This window comes from Oncorhynchus gorbuscha, linkage group LG06, assembly GCF_021184085.1.
Source record: "Oncorhynchus gorbuscha isolate QuinsamMale2020 ecotype Even-year linkage group LG06, OgorEven_v1.0, whole genome shotgun sequence".
Lineage (NCBI taxonomy): Eukaryota > Metazoa > Chordata > Actinopteri > Salmoniformes > Salmonidae > Oncorhynchus > Oncorhynchus gorbuscha.
The window spans coordinates 25,723,196-25,746,987 of record NC_060178.1 but is presented as its reverse complement, the minus strand read 5'-3'; the positions used below and the strand labels follow the sequence as shown (position 1 = coordinate 25,746,987).

The 23,792-nt window shown below is 40.2% G+C and overlaps 1 protein-coding gene across 1 annotated transcript in view; it reads left to right on the top strand.

Annotated features, from left to right (window-relative positions):
* Nucleotides 1-1,329: 1,329 nt before the first annotated feature.
* LOC124037758 (leucine-rich repeat-containing protein 7-like) overlaps nucleotides 1,330-23,792 on the top strand; it is a 169,206-nt gene continuing 146,743 nt past the window's right edge. Inside the window, 1 exon segment of the mRNA XM_046352775.1 lies at nucleotides 1,330-1,923. Coding sequence (XP_046208731.1) covers nucleotides 1,899-1,923 — 25 coding nt within the window. The 5' untranslated portion in view covers nucleotides 1,330-1,898.

Below are 23,792 nucleotides of genomic sequence, written 5' to 3'. Positions count from 1 at the left end.
ACTTTTTGGAGAAATGTCCTCTGGTCTGATGAAACAAAAATAGAACTGTTTGGCCATAATGACCATCATTAGGTTTGGAGGAAAAAGGGGGAGGCTTGCAAACCGAAGAACACCATCCCAACCGTGAAGCACGGGGGTGGCAGCATCATGTTGTTGGGGTGCTTTGCTGCAGAAGGGACTGGTGCACTTTACAAAATAGATGGCATCATAAGGTAAGAAAATTGTGGATATATTGAAGCAACATCTCAAGACATCAGTCAGGAAGTTAAAGCTTGGTCGCAAATGGGTCTTCCAAATGGACAATGACCCCAAGCATACTTCCAAAGTTGTGGCAAAATGGCTTAAGGATAACAAAGTCAAGGTATTGGAGTGGCCATCACAAAGCACTGGAAAACTTGTGGGCTGAACTGAAAAAGCATTTGCGAGCAAGGAGGCCTACAAACCTGACTCAGTTACTCCAGCTCTGTCAAGAGGAATGGGCCAAAATTCACCCAACTTATTGTGGGAAGCTTGTGGAAGGCTACCCAAAACGTTTGACCCAAGTTAAACAATTTAAAGGCAATGCTACCAAATACTAATTGAGTGTATGTAAACTTCTGACCCACTGGGAATGTGATGAAAGAAATAAAATAATAAATGAATGACTCTACTATTATTCTGACATTTCAAGTTCTTAAAATAAAGTGGTGATCCTAATTGACCTAAGGCAGGGAATTCTTACTAGGATTAAATGTCAGGAATTGTGAAAAACAGAGTTTAAATGTATTCGGCTAAGGTGTATGTAAACTTCTGACATCAACTGTAGGTATAACACAGGTAACTGGATCTCAATCCAGTTTTTCATACAGATTCAGCAGATTTCTAAAAAAGCAAAATATGGTCTGTGTGCTCACCATTCCCCTGTGTGTTTAATATGGAGAGTGCTGAGATTGCTTGCCCAAATGTATATCTGGAAGATAAAGGGTGAAAGCAATATGCAATAATAGGCTGAAAAATACTGTGTTAAACCTCATTAGTGGACATTTAGTTCACTGAAAGTTGGCTATACTATTCGTTAACATCGACATGGAAGGGTTTTATCCAAATATAATACATTCTAGTATATGGCAGGCTCTAGCGATTCTCGATGGCGGCGGAGCAGTGGTCAAAGTGGAGTGGAGTTATAGTTTTATGAACGGTTTAATCAGGTTGTATCCTAACTCAGTTTTTCCCTTGCCGCGCACTTCACTCACGCGCGTATGCACGCAGACCACTCCTCTTGCGTCCCCGTTTCGTCTCCTCTCATATCAATGCAAGGAGAGGAAACGCTCGTTTTATTTCATTCGTAAGTAGTACTCCAGTAACCTCACCAAGAAGGACATCGACGAGGACAGAGGACTTAACCCGTGCTTGCCTCGAAATTCGATGACGGAATCACCCAATGAGCGTAATTTATCAAACCCTAATCAGCCTCAGCCGGTTCTTTTTGCGGTGTATGTGCACCTCGCCTAAACGGGATTGTAGCCTATACGTAAGGAAGATTAGAATTGAATTATTAACTTGAACACTTTGATAAAAGTAATTGCTGGGTGGTCATCTATCGGCTTACAATGATATAAAGCGCATACCCGTAGTAGCTTTATCAATAGCATATCATCTCCTGAAATCGGCTCTTTGAATAGGAATACTATTGTATGATTTGTTAACAGTCTAGCGTATATGGTCAGCATGTGGACGCTCATTTGTTCTGTCTTGGAAGAGACCCGTTCATTCCTTGCCACTGGAAGGCAAACCAACACCGGACCATGGTTCGATGCTCCTTGAATAGGCTACTCACCCTTGCATAGACCTGCTTTAGAAGGCTACGGCCCGGTGTTGGAATTACAATTGGATTCAAATAAATGCTGTAAAACAATCCAATGGACAATTACTCACATCTACAACGTAAGTGACAATTGTATTGTTAATACTGTATAGCCTTTGCCATCAATAGGAAACTGTATAGTGAGCAATGACATAATTAATTCAATATTTTAGCTCACTCAATTGATCACAAATGTTACCATTTGATTAAAAAAAAAATGCAAGATGATGTACACATTTCACATATAGGCTGGCAGTCATCTGCATTCACCTCAGGCAGATATGATTCATTCAAGTGAAGTAGTGTGTCTTAATTGAAAATGTTATGTTACAAACAGGCATAATTTCCTTTAGTTGGGACTCAAGTTTGACAAAGACTTGGTTGTATTTATATTAGAATTAAATATACCCATTATTCATTTTTTTGTTAATCTACATTACATTATATTTAAGTCATTTAGCAGACGCTCTTATCCAGAGCGACTTACAAATTGGTGCATTCACCTTATGACAGTATAGGTGACATCAGGCTTGCTACTTGTCCCTGATATACATGATTGACATAATTGTGCCTCTGGTATCAGAGATATTCAAGGTGAACCCTGCTCATCATAGAACAAGTTTTTTTTAAAACTTTTCTTGCCCAGGCAGGGACCCCACCCAGGCAGGGACCCCTGCCCAAACCTGTGTTGTCTTATCATCAGGTGAATTTTAATTGCAAGTAGAAGTAAACCATTTCAAAATGAATAGATTTGAAAATGAATAGTCCATTGGATACATTCAAGATCAAGATCCCTGTTGCCTAAATAGGCATAAAAAAAAAAGTAATCTAAAACCAAAATGAAATGAAACAGTTTTTATTTTAACTAACCCTAATGCCAAGGTGCATTAGCTTCTGGCTCGCCCAATGCCTTAGAAGACAATTAAAGGTCAAATCATGGTCGTACACAGATCACTGGATGTCATAAGGTGAAAATGCTCTTGCCTAAATCTGAGAGAAAAAAAAGTACATTTTCTGCAATTCAATGAATAATTCTCCATTGCTGAGAGAACATTTTGCAGATTTGAAGCTAATTTCCAGCAATTATATGCATTTTCCATGGTTAATGCTGTCTTCCTCTGCTCAAACATTATAACATCAATGTGCATGGGTCCTGAATGCCCAGTTTTCGTAATTTTCAATTATCCCTGACTTTCTAGCTTTTTATTTGATTGTTAGTTCTCAAATATGGTTTTGGTTGTTTAAGTTGTCAAAAGTGAAAATGTTCTATAAAAAAAAAATGAAGCCATTTTCTACATATGGATAGAATAGCTAACTGTTCCTGTATCCATGAAACTATATCTATGGGACACAGATACATAAAAATGGTATCCATGATGGTATTCTGTTTTACCTAGCAATATTCATAAAAAGTACTATTTTTCACATAGATAGATAGATATATATCTATATATATATCTCCCCCTCCCCAAAAGGAAGCGTATTTGTCTATTAGTAGTCCATTAGTACAATCCAATCTCAATCCAATCAACTGTTTCTTAAATTGATCAATTATTGAGAAGGTAATGAATTGCCTGCTGTTTTATGAGTGGTGCAATTAGGTCACTCTAACTGATAATGCATTGCCATGATGCAGGTTAGCTTGTGTCTAAATCATGTTGCACTTTATGGGAATGTATCTGTTTAGAGGTCCAGTCAAGGATACAGCTTAGTTTGCCATTGACAGCTTCATTTTTGCATATGTTTGACCAAGGTGTTTAATTTTTCATTTGGTTCATATTTTTGCTGCTACTGGTTGAAAGCTGTCTTCCATTCTCATTAGTAAGCAGTACTGTTCACATTTTGGGCCTTTGAAGGGAGCAGATGAAAGCTCAACCTGCCAGTTAATAGTCACTTCACTGTGGCAGAGAGGCAGAAGCTAACTGCTCCAGGCTGTACTATTAAAGTTAGCTAGCCATTCAAAGTTGACAACAGGTCTTTCCCGTTAAGAGTTGATTAACGCACCCGTGCATCAGTCGAATTAACATAATATAAAAATCCCCATAAAAATCTGCCTGTTTAAGCTAGAGATATCTCTCATGGGCTTCGTCTCAATTAACCGCATCCACCTATGTCGGCCATCCGCACTGTAGCGTCCGACCGGTTTGGCCTATAAACTATGGAAAGATGAGGCTCTCACGAACACGATGGTGTTCTCTGTGCCCCATGGGACTTTTCTGAAGTCGGTACAGCCGATGAGCCAACTTCTGTCTAATATGACCCTATTATAGAAAGGGGGGACTCTCACAAACGAAATGGTGGTCTCCAATTGGTTCTACAGCCCCCTGTGTCAAGTGTCACGGGACTCGTCTGAAGGTAACCCGGTACTGGAAGTAGTTTTTTGCCCTCCCAAAAAAGGAGTTAAATATCTGTAAAAAAAGTAAAATAATAATTCCTGAGCTTCCTTATATCTGCTAGATATGGGACAGTCACTTCAAAACCTTAGTCACAAATTAAATCATAAGGAATGTCTGTTTTTCCATTTATGAATGTGTTATTCATTGTGTTTCTATGGGCTATAGCAGTACAGGCCAAATTCAATGATTTATCAAATAATATTTGTATATATTTTATACCTACAGGGGTCCTAAAATTCTAACTCAAATGGCTAAATCATCTATGGTATGACCATCTTAAAACAATTCCATATGTTAGCTTAGTAGAACCCCCATCCCAAGTGCTTAGACTTTTAGGGGTTTTAATATATCTCAACCTTTCGTAATTACACTTTAGTGCTCTTAAAACAACTGCAGTGGAAGCGGAAATAATCAAATTATCTCCAACTTGGTTAAGCCCCCGGCCATAACCCTATATATGGGTTTCATCAATTAACATAAATGTGTTTTATTTTTGTGTTAATGAATTGTACATTTGTAGAGTTGCTGTTAGTTTAACAACTGCTAATGACAAATGAATTACCATCTTTTCATATTTTACAAGTCTAAATATAGTTCTGTAGTTTAGAGGACTTCAGAACTATATTTAGACTTGTAAAATATGAACACAGTGGAAAAGGTGTTCTTTGGTGTGGCATCTGTCGATGGTCATGGGCAGCTGCTGTCTGTGCTTTCTAACATGCAGTATCTTATTCATAATATTTCACTGGCAAGTCCATCTGCCACACTGAAAATGTCAGCCATTTAATTTTGCATAAAAATACAATATATTTCTACTAACAGTATTCTTCTCAGATATTTTACTTCCCTCCTCCCCACCAGTCTGTGTGTTCATTGCTGAAGCAAGATACCAGGGCAACACATGCAACTCTGGAGTCAAAACTGAAGAGGAAATCAATATTACAGAGTGAATACAGTTACAGGCTTGGACCTATTTCATCCTACAGTATCTATTCTCAGTTCCTCTTCACTCTCTACTTTATTTTTTTTACCTTGATAGATGCTAATAGGAGTCAGTTGTCAAAATTGGTGTGGTATCTACACTGCAGTTGATTTTCTGTTCACTGATGGGAGTGGCCAGCTTAAAGTGGAGAGTGGTTTGATTGTTAGTCATATGGGCAGGAGACTTTACTCTCCCGGGCCTGCCGTGGGATTGCACGGAGGAGATTCGGTGTGGCGGCGATGGTGGTGTCTCCCATAAGCACTGCCATCGGAATGGATCAGGCCTGACTGCAGTACAACATTTGGGAGTGACAGTGTAAGGGGAGTGATGTTTGTATGATGGGCCCTGGCGCTGGCAGGAGATTAATGGGGCCTCTCCTCAGTAGCAGAGAGGAGAGGAGCCAGGCAGGACAGGCAAGCCTGATTCCCCTGGATCCCTGCCAGCCGCTCTGGCAGAGCCATGGGGCCTGTCGCCAAGGGCAGCTCATCTACCCATCCACCCGGCCCCTGTCTGGACAGCCGCCTCAACCACAACATATTACCAGAAAGTGTCACATAATATGTCCAAATCGGTGTGTGTTCTGCCACTCCCACTACCTCTTAAAGACAAATTTCAGAATCTGTCAAACATGCTATTCCTTCTTAATTACCTTATGGTGTGTCTGCTTTGAGTTGCCAAGGGAACCCCACTGTTGGCTTGGAGACGAGGCATTGCAGAATCCAGGTCAAGTCCTTATCTCCTATAACCCAATGTTGAGCTCATCAGATGCTCTCTGGAAATAAAGCTTCCTGTGTCTGGCTCTACCATGAGGTAGACCAGTGGGGTATAACTATTGCATTGCAGATATAACAGAAGACATAACAATAAGCTTGCGCTAATATCTGTCCATCTGATGATTTAAGTGTCACCATCAGGTTCAAGATGAGGCATCTGTGTTATTATTATCCATTTTTGATACGGTTGGGGTTTCTATTGCTAGTAGTATTTAATCATCTGTAGTTTGTCTTGTAACTAAGCAACATAAGTTGCTGTAATGTCTGTCTTTCTACTCGCAACATACAGATGTAGGATCTTAATTTGATCACTCTTTTGTTGATGAGAATGTTTCTGTTTGGCAGGAAATGCAAACTTGTATTCTAAGTTTAAAAAAGCTTCAGAAGTTTGTAAATTCTACTTTAAAATATCAGACTGTATTTGCCCTAACGTATAATGTATCAACCTCTACAAAAAAATATCCATGAATTATAATCCATATAACAATTCAGATGTCCTGTTGCTGCAGGATTATTTTCCTGCCGTAGCAAACTGGCTCAAAATAAGATCCTACATCTGTACAGTAGGCTGTGTTTTATTAGACATTTCAATGAAAAGATACTGATTGAGAGGGCAATATACTGTAATGACTTGAATAAATTGACTGCCTCTTTTCCAATGTCAGAGTGTACACATTGAGGGGAATAGCTCCTCTGTTTTAATTTATTACTGCCTGCCTGACAGTTGTTCACTTCATTGCATTAAATAATATGGAGGCATTTAGATATTAGTCACCAAGGGTGGTAAGTTTTACTGTCGGGCAAGTCACAAAATGCTCTTCATGGGTTTACAAGCATTGGGCCATATTCTACCATTTAACTTTCTTTATCCACTATAAACACCCCCTGTTAAAGCCTTCTAGGATATTGTTTCTTCCTGCTGAGTAGTTTTAAGGTGTGTTGACTCTTCTAATCTGTAAAACTCAATGGATAACTCAGAGTGGATAAGAGAAGAGAGCCAGCGATTACAATCTGTATCCCTTTGCCACCTGTGCTGAATGCAGAAGCACTGCATATTTCTCACAGCATAATCTCAATTCATTTTGCTTAAAGTGGTAAAGAGCTGTTGTGAGTGTGGTAAATATCCCTACCAGCCTGCATTGGGGATCGGGGTGCCAGTCGGCCATGTCTAATTGCGTTCATTCATATGCAGTGTGTGGTAAGGAGAGCGACAGACAGAGAGGGAGAGAGACCGTTGCCCTAGAGCACACACACTATACAGCCTAAACATCAGCACCGCAAGTAACTTCAACAAGCTGTGGACGAACTGAGAGACAAGGCAAGAAGGGCCTTCTATACCATCAAAAGGAACATACAATTCGACATACCAATTAGGATCTTTCTAAAAAATACTTGAATCATCAACCAAGAATTTACAGAATGATAAAAACACCACATTGAGACTCTGCATGCAGAATTCTGCAAAAAGTATTCTCCGTGTACAACGTAAAACATCAAATAATGCATGCAGGGCTGAATTAGACCGATACCCGCTAATTATCCAAATTCAGAAAGAGCTGTTAAATTCTACAACCACCTAAAAGGAAGAGATTCCATAACAAAGCCAATACCTACACAGAGAGAACCTGGAGAAGAGTCCCCTAAGCAAACTGGTCCTGGGGCTCTGTTCACAAACAGACCTCATAGAGCCCCAGGGCAGCAACACAATTAGACCCAACCAAATCATGAGAAAACAAAAAGATAATTACTTGACACATTATTGGAAAGAATTAACAGAAAAACAGAGCAAACTAGATTGCTAATTGGCCCTAAACAGAGAGTACACAGTGGCAGAATACCTGACCACTGTGACTGACCAAAACTTAAGCAAAGCTTTGACTTTGTAAAGACTCAGTGAGCATAGCCTTGCTCTTGAGAAAGGTCGACGTAGGCAGACCTGGCTCTCAAAAGAAGACCGGCTATGTTCACACTGCCCACAAAATGAGGTGGAAACGGAGCTGCACTTCCTAACCTCCTGCCATATGTATGACCATATTAGAGAGACCTATTTCCCTCAGATTACACAGATCCACAAAGAATTTTGAACTCTGATATCTACTGGGTGAAATAGCAGTGTGCTATCACAGCAGCAAGATTTGTGACCTGTTGCCACAAGAAAATGGCAACCAGTGAAGAAACAAACACCATTGTAAATACAACCCATATTTAAGTTGATTTATTTTTCCTTTTATACTTGAACTATTTGCACATCGTTACAACACTGTATATAGACATAATTACATTTTAAATGTCTTTATTTTTTTGGCCCTTCTGTGAGTGTAATGTTTACTGTCAATTGTTATTGTTTATTATCTACTTCACTTGCTTTGGCAATGTTAACATGTGTTTCCCATGCCAATAAAGTCCTTGAATTGAATTTAATTGAATTGAGAGAGGCAAACTGCTGCATTGAGCAGTATTAAATGTACTTCCTGTGTAAGGTCTCACCTCTATGATTATGTGGCTTTGCATTACCTGGACCTCGGCCACGAAGAACAGTAGTGTAGAAAGAATGGACTAACCCTTTACATTATTTCTGGGACAAAAACAAACAGATCACTTTTCCCCTCAGGCTTGAAAACAAGAAACCTGATGTCTGATGTTTTGTGACAACCTAGCCTATTACTCCTAATAATTATGGCACCATGAAGCAACATGGACTGTATCACTTGAGGAGTTTGCTTTTGCCCAGTCTCCTTTGCAATAATTAACAACTATTGATCCAGTATATGAAGTGCAAAATTAGAAATGGTAGTCTTTGGCTGGCTTGTATAGCCATGGGTTCATTCTGGCTCTGTGCCTTATTCTGCCTGTCTGAAAGGACAGTGGTTTTTGTATGAATCCACTGGCTTTTTTATTCTAGTATGAGTTCCCACATTAGCGAGTAAAAGTATTCCTGCCTTTTGGGTTCCATTATCTCAACTATAGAAATTACGGAAATTGACTGGAGATGACGTGTAATACAAACTCCTATCTCTCTGTGTGTTTTTATATTCTGAATCCGAAGGGTCACTGATATCCTAGGAAGACCCATAGCAACTTTTTAAGCTGACAAAGTCTGAAGTTGCATTTTAAGAATCAGCCAATTTGATCAATGCACATCTTGTCTTCTCGTCAAATTAGACCTGGCCTCTTTGTTCTGTAAGTCTGTCCAAGCAAGACTAATGTACAGTATGTTGTACATTTATGCTGAATGTATAAAGAGTAGCTAACCATGTGCTAACAGGCAGCTGACAGAAGTGTGTAGTCTGAGTGGACAGACGGGGCAAGCAGCAGTCAGCTTTGATTTGTGTCTCAGCAGGGTTGCCATTGGCCAGGTTTGGCTAGAGGGCAAAGGGGAGATGAGGATGGCAGATAATAGCCTCTGAGGTAGATCTCAGGACAGCAACACAACTAGTCAATCATTATATTATGTCTACTCATCATGTGCCTGAAGACCCAAACAGCTGCAGTCAACTGATGCTATTGACTTCACAATGTGTTTTAACCCTGCATGAATGCTTACTGTAGTAGGTAAGGCTGTACTGTACACTACCTTGTTGTACCTAAAGTGAATGCTATCTCCTTTTGCACTCCCGAAGGTGTAGTGAGACTGATGTGCTCCTGAGAATCAATTGTGTTAGTTAGCCAGCTAGCTTCAGTTTCTGGCTCGTGTAAACTTATTATGAAGAACTCATTCCAATACTGCATTAAAAACCAATTCTGTTCTAAATCGTCCCATTTTAGATAGACAGACAGACCTAATTTAATTTAATTTCATTCCTGCTGATATAGGTTCATAGAAAATGACCTGCACATGTCACAAAAGGAATGAGCTGATGCATTAATTGTCAGAGCTCACAATGGAAACACATCCCATTCTGCATGTTTCATTAACCTTTATTACCAGCTGTTCACTCTTTTTTTCAAAGTAAAGAATAGGTATGATGAACTGAACACCATTATCTTGGATAAAATCCAATTTGTGCTTGAGCCGAAAATGTGGCCGGAGGCTCTGTATGGAGGGTGTGATGCAATTGCTGAGGCCAAATTGAGCTCCGTACCACATCTGTGTGCTTCCCAAATGTTGTAACCGTGCGGACGGCTCCTTATAGCTCCGCATTGACATGATTGGTTGACGGTAGGAGGGTGCGGGAGATCCTGCATAAACACAAACTCAATTCCTTGACAACAGCTCTGCTCAACAGCTCTGCTCAACAGCTCTGCTCAACAGCTCTGCTCAACAGCTCTGCTCAACAGCTCTGCTCAACAGCTCTGCTCAACAGCTCTGCTCAACAGCTCTGCTCCACAATGCGCAAGATGTATGTATGAATGCCCTGATTTCTGCAGAGGCCGTGTCATGGTAAATGCTGCACGGCCATTGCAGACCTCTGATTGACCACACAACGCCTTTTACACTGTACAAATCATAACTTTGCATGATTTTCATGGCTTCTTTGTCGTTTTTGATGGAGTATGTTTGTTATTAAATATCTGATCCTCTGGTCCCATGTAGCTCAGTTGGTAAGAGCCTGGCACTTGCAACATCAGGGTTGTGGGTTCAATTCCCATGAGGGACCAGTATAAAAGTATGGAAATGTATGCACTCACTACAGTAAGTTGCTCTGGATAAGAGCATCTGTGAAAATGAAAAGATTTAATAAAAAATATATTTGTGGGCTAAAAATACATGATTTGACCTTGCTGGCTAAACATCAGCCTGTCATATTTATTGAAAAGGTGCTTCATTATATAACACTAATACAAACTCTTGCATGCAGACACACTTGGATGATTCACCTATTCTCTTAATATGCTGTTAATACCTTGGATTTAGGAACTGTTGCTTCTGTAAGCTGGATGTAGAATGTTTGGAGGGTAATAAACATCTACTGATATTATTTCTGTTTGTCACTATGTCCAGAATCTCCCAATGGGGCATTTCATTTTCTATATCAATAAAACATTTTACATCAAGAATATCTACCTTTTGAATCACGTGTCATTAAGTGCACATCAAGTTGAATGTTTTTATTGTCACGTGCACAAGTGCAGTGAATTGTCATTTTTGCTTGCTCTTCCCCAACAATGCAGTAATCAGTAGACATATAAAAAACAAGAGAAATGTGAGTAGGCATCAGGATATATGATCAACAGAGTAGCAGCAGCATACAGTGCATTCGGGAAAGTGTTCCTTCCCCTTTTCTACATTTTGTTACGTTAAAGCCTTATTCTAGTTGATTAAATAGTTTTTTTTCCTCATCAATCTACACACAATACCCCATAATGACAAAGTCAAGGGGTCTGAATACTTTCCGAAATGCACTGTATGTGAGTGTATGTGTGCGTGCGTGTGTTAGTATGAATGAGTGTGGGTGTTATCTACACTACCAGTCAAAAGTTTGGACGCACCTACTTGTTCCAGGGTTGTTTCTTTTTTTTAAAACAATTTTCTACATTGTAGAAGAACGGTGAAGACATAAACTATGAAATAAAATATATGGAATCATGTAGTAACCAAAAAAGTGTTAAACAAATATTTGAGGTCCTTCAAAGTAGCAACCCTTCACCCAACATTTTGGAATGAGACGTTCGACGAGCAGGTGTCCACATACTTTTTTATCATATAATGTGTGTGTGTGTGTGTGCACCCTCAGTGAGGTGAGAGAGAAAACGAAGCAGAATATTTCCTCATTTTCCCACTGCTATTATTGTACAATGTAGAAAATAGTAAAAATAAAGAACAACCCTTGAATGAGTAAGTGTGTCAACTTTTAACTGGTGCTGTATATATCCTGCTCCTTTTTCTCTCACCTCTCTGCATGTGTGAGGGTGACCCACAGCACTGTGGATTTATTCCGTAGCACTTGAATAAGCATCATGGTTGGGGTCTTCATAGCAAAGCAGTACTTCCACAAGTATGAAAAATGTATACATGGCCAAGGTTGTCGTCAAGGAGGAGGTGAGGACTTCAATAGAAAGTAGAGGTTAATTCAACCTACATTCTGTCAAGTGTATGAATATACCACATACATTAGGAGTATGACTCTAGCTACTACATGTAATTTGCATTGCGTGCTGTTTGGGGTTTTAGGCTGGGTTTCTGTACAGCACTTTGACATCGGCTGATGTCAAAAGGGCTTTATAAATACATTTGATTGATTTGATAAGATGCAACTGTGATGCAATTTCCACATGAATCATGGCCGATGGCCTTCAACAATGAGCTCTGGGGTTGTAATAACCTCCCATGCTTCTGGTTAGTGGTTCTACGGCTGGTTGATGGGGCATTGGGTGGCATTAGTGGTCCTTAGAGAGGGAGGATCTGAAGAATGCTGACCAGATGGTTCAATTCAGAGAATGATTTACATTGCTGAGGTGTAATTTCACTATTTTCCCAGATTACAGGGCACCTTAAACCATTCTTACCCTCTCTCTGCAGGGCCCTATCAGGATGGAGATGTCATGCTCTGCTCAGGCCTGAGGGAATGGCACAACACTATGTAATAACACTTTTGAGATGAAAAGGAAGAAAAATACACTGCTTCAGAGCACTAGCAGGATTTGAACACAGATTTGGCTCATTAGTCCAATCAGTCACTCATCTCTTTTTGTAGTAACAATAACAAATTATGGACCTTTGACATTGTAAGATTTGACTAATGTTTTGAGTTGTGCCTAATTCACCAGTGCTCAAATGAGATATTAGATAGGGTGGTTTACTTCATAATACCCCGTTTAATCAGCGCTATATTAAGAAAAATAATGGAGGAACCAAAGACATGGTATTAGACAAGTTTTACAAGGTTTCCTATAACTTTCCAGAGATTGTTCTCCCTGGTAACTCCTTCCTGCTCTCAGAACAACTCACAGTTCTGAATCTAGACCGAGTCCATAGAGCTTTGATCCACTTAAACTGTAGGTATCAGTCTATCGAAAGAGGTCCTTTTCTGCTGAGGGAACGTGTTCTGTTTTAGATGCGCCTGTTTGATGACTCGACGGTAAACGCTATTGAATGGAGCTCATTCCTTTGACCTGTCATTACACCTGACTCTCCCATTGGATTTCATTTTTTTAAAGATGTTATTTGAGAGCTGCAGCACTTGAGTCCATACTGCTGCTATAAACAGTGGAGTTACTGTACAGTAAGCTCAAAGTATTGGGACAGTGACAATCGTTGTTGTTTTGGCTCTGTACTCCAGCACTTATAGAAATTATAGAGTGACAATGAGGTTAAAGTCCAGACGGTCGAGTAAACCGTTTAGAAATTACAGCCCTTTTTGTACAGAGTCCATTTTAGGGGATCAACTTTTGGGACAAATTCACTTATACGTGTATTAAAGTAGTAAAAAGTTAAATATTTGGTCCCATATTCATAGCACGCAATGACTACATCAAGCTTGTGACTACAAATTTGTTGGATGCATTTGCTGTACTTTTCGGTTGTGTTTCAGATTATTTTGTGCCCAATAGGAACCTGTTGGGCAGAAAATATGGTCATAACACTGTCATGACACATATTTAGACCTGTTGTGACATATTGAGTTATTTTATGGCTGGTTATGACACCAACAGTTGTAGTCAGAAGTTTACATACACCTTAGCCAATTACATTTCAACTCAGTTTTTCACAATTCCTGACATTTCAATCCTAGTAAAAATTCTCTGCCTTCATTTTAAGAATGTGAAATGTCAGAATAATAGGAGAGCGATTTGATTTATTTCAGCTTTTATTTATTTCATCACATTCCCATTGGGTCAGAAGTTTACATACACTCAATTAGTATTTGGTAGCATTGCCTTTAAATTGTTTAACTTGGGTCAAACGTTTCAGGTATCCTTGCACAAGCTTCCCACAATAAGTTGGAAGAATTTTGGCCAATTCCTCCTGACAGAGCTGGTGTAACTGAGTCAGGATTGTAGGCCTCCTTGCTCGCAAATGCTTTTTCAGTTCTGCCCACAAATTTTCCATAGGATTGAGGTCAGGGCTTTGTGATGGCCACTCCAATACCTTGACTTTGTTGTCCTTAAGCCATTTTGCCACAACTTTGGAGGTCTGTTTGGGGTCATTGTCCATTTGGAAGACCCATTTGCGACCAAGCTTTAACTTCCTGACTGATGTCTTGAGATGTTGCTTCAATATGTCCACATAAGTTTCCTACCTCATGATGCCATCTATTTTGTGAAGTGCACCAGTCCTTTCTGCAGCAAAGCACCACCACAACATGATGCTGCCACCCCTGTGCTCCACGGTTGGGATGGTGTTCTTCAGCTTGCAATCTCCCCCTTTTCCTTCCAAAAATAATGATGGCCATTATGGCCATACAGTTCTATTTTTGTTTCAACAGACCAGAGGACATTTCTCAAAAATGTACAATCTTTGTCCCCATGTGCAGTTGCAAACTGTAGTCTGGCTTTTTTTCTGGCGGTTTTGGAGCAGTGGCTTCTTCCTTGCTGAGCGGCCTTTCAGGTTATGCCGATTTGGACTCGTTTTACTGTGGATATAGATATTTTTGTACCTATTTCCTCCAGCATCTTCACAAGGTCCCTTGCTGTTGTTCTGGGATTGATTTGCACTTCTGGAATTTTCCAAGCGGTTTAAAGGCACAGTCAATTTAGTGTATGTGAACTTCTAACCCACTGGAATTGTTATACAGTGAATTACAAGTGAAATATTCTGTCTGTAAACAGTTGTTGGAAAACTGACTTCTGTCATGCACAAAGTCGATGTCCTAACCGGCTTGCCAAAACTATAGTTTGTTAACAAGAAATTTGTGGAGTGGTTGAAAACGAGTTTTAATGATTCCAACCTAAGTGTATGTGAACTTCCGACTTCAACTGTACATAAGGGTCTAAAAACCCACAAAATCTACCTTGCCCATGACGTGTTATGTGTGTTGCACAGTCTTCCAGTAATGTTGAAATAAATATTATCATTTTGATATCTCAGTTGTGTGATCGGTTCCACCAACAGCGTTGATTGGGATCAATGCAATCAGCATAACAGGGAAGGGGAGGGAATACACCATATTACCCAACAAACAAAAAGAATGTCATGTTATTATGATGTCCCATTCTAAATGTTGCCCACTGGGTGAGCACCAGTGAAAGTCCTCATCTTCATTTACAACATGACTATGTGCCTGGTTTGCATCTTCTGTAAATCAGTCTTATCTATCTTTGTATCAGTCTTTGCATTTAGCTTCATACCATTATATTGCACTGCATATAATTCTGAAGTAGGTCAAAGTATAATCCGAGATAAATAATATACGTTATAAATTCTTGCATGGCCTGCTGCTGCTCATCATAGTTTCATGGAATATAGTAAAGGATTTTTCATTCTCAGTGCTTAACCTTGTAGCTTTTATAGTATCAAGGACAGGGGTTCATGAATTGCTTGTTTTGGTTTTCTAAAATCCTATTCTTTGCACAGTGTTGCTGTCAGAGTGATTTCAGGCCAGTCCATTAGGTGACACCTAAGGTAGAGCGAGCTTTTTTTTGCGATGGAATTTTTGGCAATGTTTTCACTTGATATCGGAGATCCCTGTGACTGCTTTGTATTATTTTTGACAGTTCCTAGTTTTTGTCTTCCTGTACCAGTTTAGACATCATGTTTTTGTTGCAAATATTGTTATGAGAAATCAAAGCATACTGGATTGGGTCTGTGTTCTTCTTCTGTATTCCTTTCCCAGAGTTCTGAATGGTATGGCCCGCTGCGTCACCACTGGAATCCCAATTAGACATTACAGGTTGATTATTTGCAATGCCTCGTTCCCCAGCCTGCTTTCTAATGCACACTTGACCAGCCTTTCCTCTCTTTCGGTTCACTCACGTCAGCATGAAATCACTATTTTCTGATGAAAAACAAAAAATAAAACATGTGCTTTGTTCCAGTATGTTAGAAATATTTATTTCATAATTCGTCCTGTTGGGTATGGTGATGTAAGGACAGTAATTTAGCAGGAGCTCTCCTCTGTCAGTCCCAAATAATGGAGGTGTCAGTGGAGAACTTCACTGATTAAGTGTAACAGGATTTTGATCACCAGAATCAGTTTTGTAGATCACCAGTCACTCTCAGGGTGAAGCTTGTGCGAGGAGGAGAAGAAGAGAGCTGGATGCTCTCTGTTGCATCCAGCTCTCTTCTTCTCCTCCATTTTTAAACTTGCTTTGGATTATCTCTGAAAGTGGTTCTAGGCCACTCAGCAGAATGAGGTATCATGTGAGAGCCTGCATGCTCAGACAGCATATCTACTACATTAGCTATGCACTGGAAAGTCATCGATAAACAACATTATTCATTTAATTATTTCTAAGTGGGGCTTTTAAGTTTTTGTTTTGATGTTATTAAAGGCCCTGTATTAATGATTTCCTCTTGACTGCTCCTGGGCAGCAACTAAGTCCAAGTGTATCAGCGTTGTTTGTTGCAGCCATCTATAACACCGGCGGAGATCACTGTAGTGGTAAAACATATTTACATAGCCTTGTTGATGATATGTTCTGAAGCCACAAGCACTAGTTACTGTTGTGCTGCTTATCAGGCCTGGACTAGAGGCAGTCTGGTGTCAGGCCCGGTGTTGTCTAACATGGACCGGATTACTGCTGCCTCAATGAGATTGCAGGCTGTTTCAGCGACCTCCAAGCAACTTTCACGTCTCCTCACAACACACACACACACACACACACACACACACACACACACACACACACACACACACACACACACACACACACACACACACACACACACACACACACACACACACACACACACACACACACAAGGTTCCCCTCTCAGGCAGATTGGGATGTGAAGTGGGACAGGCTTAGTGTACAGTGAATTTGGAAAATATTCAGACCCCTTGACTTTTTCCACATTTTGTTACGTTTCAGCCTTATTCTAAAATTGATTCAATAAATTGTTTTCCTCATTAATCTACACACAATACCCCCTATTTGCAAAGTGAAAACAGGTCAAATAAAATAAATGATCAAAATACTGAAATAGTGTCACGAATTCCACCGAAGTCGGTTCCTCTCCTTGTTCGGGCTTCGCTCGGCGGTCGACGTCACCGATCCACTTTTAATTTTCCATTGTTTTTTTCTCTATGTTTTCCACACACCTGGTTTTCATTTCCCTATTACTGGTCATGTATTTAACCCTCTGCTTCCCCCATGTCTTTGTGTTTGTTATTCAGGTCGGTACGTTTCAGGCTGTTTTTTTCCCAGGTGCTGTTTTCACCTGTGCTTTGTGGCAACTGTTATTGTTGGCACATTGGTATTGTTACTTTGTGCTATTTCTTAAGTAAAGTGCGTTCACTCATCTCTGCTCTCCTGCGCCTAACTTCATGCACCAGCTACACTCACCGCCTGACAAATACCTTATTTACATAAGTATTCAGACCCTTTGCTATGAGACACAAAATTGAGCTCAGGTTCAACCTCTTTCCATTGATCATCCATTGATCAACCTGACAGAGCTTGAGAGGATCTGCAGAGAAGAATAGGAGAAATTCCCCAAATTCAGGTTTGCCAAGCTCGTAGCGTCATACCCAAGAAGACTCGAGGCTGTAATAGCTGCCAAAGGTGCTTCAACAAAGTACTGAGTAAGAGGTCTGAATACTTATGTAAATGTGATGTTTCAGTTTTTAATTTGTAATAAATGTGCTAAAATTTCGTCATAGGCTGTTGTGTGTAGATTGATCTGGAAAAGAAACTATTTAATCAATTTTAGAATATGACTAACGTAACAAAATGTGGAAGAAGTTGAGGGGTCTGACTACTTTCTGAATGCACTGTATGTACTGTAATATCTGTGAAAAGGAGAAATCTCCCTTTCTCTCCTCTCTGCATTTACTGAGACGAGGTTTGATGAACACGGCTCATTTGTTATTTCATATTTAAAGTGGTAGTTTAGCACAGTTAAATGCTTCATGTACTGATGCTAAATGCTTTATTAGCCCCCAAATTGATGTTGTGTGTTGGAAAAGGTGCTTGAGGTTGGCCAAAGTACATAATGGTGTATATCGAGAGGGGGAGGTGGTAAAATGTGTTGTGAGCAGGAGTGAAAGGAAAAATCTGTACTGTAGTTTACCGGGGTTGTGTGTAGCTCATAAATGAGCACATGAGATGGAGATGGAGAGCCTTGCAGAGAAACTGGCTGGCACAGACTATAAAGAAATTAAATTGGTGCTAGCAAAGGCGAGGGGAGTCTTTCCCAGAATAATGCATCAATGGAGAAATTCTGAAATGCAGCAGTTATGTGTGAGAGTAAAATGTGTTCTGTATGGGAAGGTCACTTGTTCCCCAGGACTCATTAAAGTTGGGCCTTAATGGGATGAGTGTAATAATGGATGCAGAGGATGGTCTAATGTGTGTAGGCTAGAGGCATTGCTTCATTTGTAAATTGGGAGGTGCCGGAACAAAAAGTGAGTTCAATAGAGAGGTGACCTGGGGGGCTCTGAGGTACTGGAACTCATGAAAAATAATCACCTTTTTATAATAAAGCTTTGCATGAATTATCATCGCTTTTGCATAGTGGAATATTGCCGTGGTGTAGAAGTGGTTGCAGAAGTTGCACAAATGGGGATTATTTGGGGGGTTTAAGCCTAGGGTCCAGGAAAAATGCATGCAATTCTACATAATTTGACATGACTGCATTTTTTTATACCGCACAAATGGTCGAAATGACCGGCTACTTTGGCACTGACAAACTGAGATCAATTAAAACAACCTCGTCCTGAATCCACCAATAGCCTAGGCCTAGGTTTGTGGAGACATATACAATATGAGGAGGAAATTATAGTCCTAAAAAAGCTTTCCAGTTTCGCTGAATAAACTCAATGATGTGCCGCTCACTCAGCAGGGCTGGCTGATGCGCTCAAGTGCCACAAGCCTATCTCTCTTTTGTTTTACTTTGTAAACCACTGCTGTTTGCTCAATAGGCCTATTTGGAAGTTGATAAAATATTTTGGTAGCTTATAGACATATATTTTCCTGTGATTGTATTTGAAATATTACGAAAGGCCTGTTTTGGCTGCATGCTGTTCACTGACAGATTTGCCGCTCATTCCCGACTGTATTCCTTGTGATTGGGCTACACACAATCCACAGCTATGCATTTAAAAAAATACGCTATTGATCCTCTGTGGCATAATTATAGGCCTACTCCTGGTGTACTATTCTGAATTACTGTGCATTCGGAAAGTATTCAGACCCCTTGACAGTTTACTTAGTGCCTTACTCTAAAATTGATGAGAAATATATATTTTTATCCATCTACACACAATACCCCAAAATGGCAAAGCAAAAACGGATTTATTTTACATTTTTCCAAATGTAGTAAAGATGAAATATCACATTTACTAGTATTCAAACCCTTTTCTCAGTACTTTGTTGAAGCACCTTTGGCAGTGATTACAGCCTCAAGTCTTCTTGTGTATGACGCTACAAGCTTGGCACACCTGTATTTGGGGAGTTTCTCCCATTCCTCTCTGCAGATCCTTTCAAGTCAGGTTGGATGGGGAGCGTCACTGCAGAATGAGTCATTAGGATGTCACGAAATGGTCGCCCAAAGTCATCAGGACATCCCCGGGACCAATCTGGGAACTAGACAAAACCTCAAGGGGAGCATGACCAATGCCCAAATGTCATCCTAAAAACATCCCTGAGACAAACCGGGAACTAGACAAAACCTCCAGGGGACCATGACACAATGTCTCAAGAACATGCTAAAAACGTCCTCCAGGACATTCTTGGGACCAACCGGGAACAAAAAAAACATCCTGGGGACCATGACACAACGTCCCAAGAATGTGCTAAAACCTCCACGAGACAAACCGGGAACTAGAAAAAGGTCCCCTGGAGAACGTTCCTTTATGACCATCACACAATGTCCTAAGGACTAGTAAAATGTCAGTCCTCAGAACGTCCTGACATGGTCTTGCATGACATCCTGGGAACTTACAGGGAACTACAGTACACTATGACCCCCGAAGAGTGGTAGTAGCATGGCAATTGAAATGCCAGGGTTATTGGGTTTGATTCCCGTGACCACCCATAGGTCAAATGTATGACTGTAAATCTCTTTGGATAAAAGCGTCTGCTAAATGGCATATATTTATTATTATAGAAAGATCACTTTGGATCATCACTCGACGTCCTAAGGACTAGTCAAATGAAAGTCCCGAGAGTGTCCTGTCTTCAGTGATGTCCTGCTAATTTACAGGGAACTACATAAAGGTCTCCGAGAATATTCCCTGGGATCATCACGCAAAGTCCTAAGGACTAGTAAAATGAAAGACCTGAAATAGTTCCCAGCTACGTCCTGGGAAGGTACACGGATATAGACAAAGGTCCCGCAGCAAACATTCCCTTGGGACCATCACGCAACTTTCTTAGAACGTTCTTAGAACGTCAGTGGGATATGCTGTGGGGATATTTTTCAGCAGCAGGGACAGGGAGACTATTCAGAATCGAGAGATAAATGAACGGAGCAAAGGATGACTGCTGGATGACTAGTGATGTGCGTTTGGACTAATACTGGCTGAATCCAAGGCTCAGCAAATTGTTCACATAACAACAGAATGCAGCACGCGACTGAAGAGAGAAGAGACAACCACTTTTCTAGTTACAGCATCAGCGCACGCTCTGGAAAGACAGCGAGAGAGTGGAAAGGCAGTTTGCCAGTTAACGTACAGCAGCGCGTCCCCTGAACAATAACGAAGAGGTAGTTGAGAAGCCTGTCCACGGAGACGGGGGTGAGAAGGTGATGAAGTGTACTTCATGAACCGTAACCGAAAACAACTGGCATTTGAAAGTTTGAGGTGAGGGAGAAAGTGTGGTAGAACAAGTATTGTTAACATTGTTAAGTATCTTGCTAGCTGGATCGAATTATCCGTTAGCTAGCCAGAGAAATGTTGAGCAACATTAGCCAACTGATTCAAATAATTGAGTTTATGGTGTGAAAGTTTGCTGGCTAATAATGTCAGACAGCTAACGTTAGCTAGCTAATGTCAGATGAGTTAACATTAGTAACCAACCAATTCGCTATAGTATTAACTGGTAACGTTATACGAGTTGTTGCCATTCCTCCAAGTTATAACACGTCAGTTGCTTACTGGACCCTGGCAATCTGTGTGAAATGTTAGTTCTTTAGCTAGTTAACTACTATCTGTGAACTAATGTTTTCCCTCTGCTTAATTTTTTTTCAGAATGAGAGAATTAGGTGAAAATGAGGCGTTGCTTGTTAAACAAGTGTAGTTGGAGCTGGGCCTGGCTTAAGATTGGTGCCACTATAGAGGTGAAAGGAACACCACACACTTTCCCTCTTTCTCACTTTGTCAATACAGTGGATGAAAAGGGGTATGCCAGGTGTACTCTCTGCCTGAAAGAGATCAATTATGCCAACAGAGAACAGATGTCCACAGGCAAAAGTGTACACTGTAATAATGTGTAGTGTAGACCAAAGATATTGTTTTTGTTGTGTTGAATTTGACAGTAACACGTGTGTGGGGGGATTACTTTTTTTTTTTACTCAGTGAACTTATTTTTGCACACATGTAGCCTTGTGCATTTGATCAATGTCTATAGTGACCACTATAATAGAGCAAAAATAGAATATCTGTTTGTTTCATACTTCCCAAGTGCAATATTTAGGTGTGTGTGTGTGTGGTCACAAGTGTTCTATTATAAAGGCTGTCATGGCTAGCTGCAATATTAGTGTATTGTTTTTTTCTCAAGACTTGAGTGTCATTTGCCGTAAAGTCTAGGCAACAAATAAAATTGGATTGCTTTCTTTACATTTTTTTTTAGTTGTGAGTTAGTTTCACATTAACCACTTTTTATTTTACACACAAACTGATCATGTAGATTATATTCTTTGTTGTTTAATTAGTTAAAACCTGCTTTTCCCCCTAGCAGGGATTTTTCAGTGTAAAAAAAGTGTCAGCTTATTAGGCCCTCACCAGTTTGCATCCTTGATAAATAAAAAAAAGGTTTAAAAAAATATATATATTTGCAAACATTATCGGGCATTGTGTGTAGATTGATGAGGGGAAAAATCTATTTAATTGATTTTAGAATAAGTCTGTAACGTTACACGATGTGGAAAAAGGCAAGGGGTCTGAATACTTTCCAAATGCACTGTAATGACAATATGTCCTTGGATCTTCTATGATCTTCTATGTAGAACAACCCCTTATCTTCTAACAACTATTGTGTACCTTATGATAGAGCAATCGACTTATGTAGATTGTCATAGAGCAAAAGTTGTTACATGTGTGTGTGTTTGTGAGAGTCTCAACTTTTCATAGATAGCTTTTAATGGGTTGTAAGATCAAACCATTCGGTCTCTACAGATGTTTTTTGGAAAACATTTATTTGGGATCCGCCAATGTTTCACAAACACCACTCTAGCTCAGCACCCGTTAATCACACAAACTAATGGTTGGTACCGACAGATGAAGAAGAAATAGACTAATTCAGATATCTGTAGGTTTAAAAGTAGTTATTACTTTGGGGAATAATTTATTCCTGCCCAGCCAGAGACAGTGGACATGGTGTCTGGCTTCAGAATGCAGATCAGCTTTTGATAGTGGTTCATGGGCCAAGGCTAAGTTCATACAGAGGCGTAAGTGCTGCAGAAATATCAGGCAAAACAAGAAGACAAATTGCAGTGAACTGTGTCGTTAGCCAATGTTCTTGCAGATACTGGTAAGGAAACATATTCAGGTACATCAAGGCTTGTTCACTTGCAGATGTTACATTTGACTACATTCTTGTCATATGAATCGTTTTTGGCAATTAATTGTGCCCTGTAGCTTAGTTGGTAGAGCATGGCACTTACAACACCAGGGTTATTGGTTTGATTCCCGCAGGGGACCGGTACGAAAATGTATGCACTCACTCCTGGATAAGTGTCTGATAAATTACGTAAATGTAATGCTCAGTGTTGATTACAGTGATACCTTGATTTGAGTGCCACAGAACATTCCCAAATGTCAGTAGGTGTTGCCAGATTCCAGCAGGGTGAGTTACCTGTTCTACATCTTCTATATAAAGGTCTGCTCTGCCTGGTGTCCTGGATCTGTCTCCATTATATTGTGTCCCCAGTTCCTAGGGCCTGATCGATGTGACCTAAAATACAGCACCAATCACCACCATCCTCAGTCCTAACTTTATTGCTCAGCATTGCACTCTCTCCAGACATTTAGCTGTTGTCAACACTATTAAAGTAGTGCACACAAGCTAATTTTCAAAATAGACTTTTTGATGTAAAGGGAAAATAGTAAAAGGTATAAAGGTGTCTACATAAATGATTATTACCTGGACATGAATTGACGTTAAAGCCTCACTCTACTGTGTGAAAAGCACTGTGCTTTATGGTTAAAGCCCTCAAGCTGTTCCTCCTTAGACACCACACCAGTGGCAGGAATAGGATACTCCCGTCTCTGATCTTTTTTGGAAGCGAGCTCCTGTTCATGTCGGGATTTGGACATAGGCCTGCTTCTCAAGAGAGGACATAGTGTATCCTCCCTGCATAGGAAGAATACTGCCTCTGCCAGGAGACCGGTATTTTTATGGCACAACATAGCATGCTTACCCTGTAATAATAGGTTGTTGATACATGCCCTGTCTGGCTTTTCCCCCATATTCGCTATTTACCCCAAAGTTTGTGATAGATTCCCTATTTCTAGCAACGGAGAGTGAGACATCATTATGCTCTGGTTCCTGCCCACTCTCCTGCTCAAGGATCCTCTGCAACAGAGGCAGAACTGGGC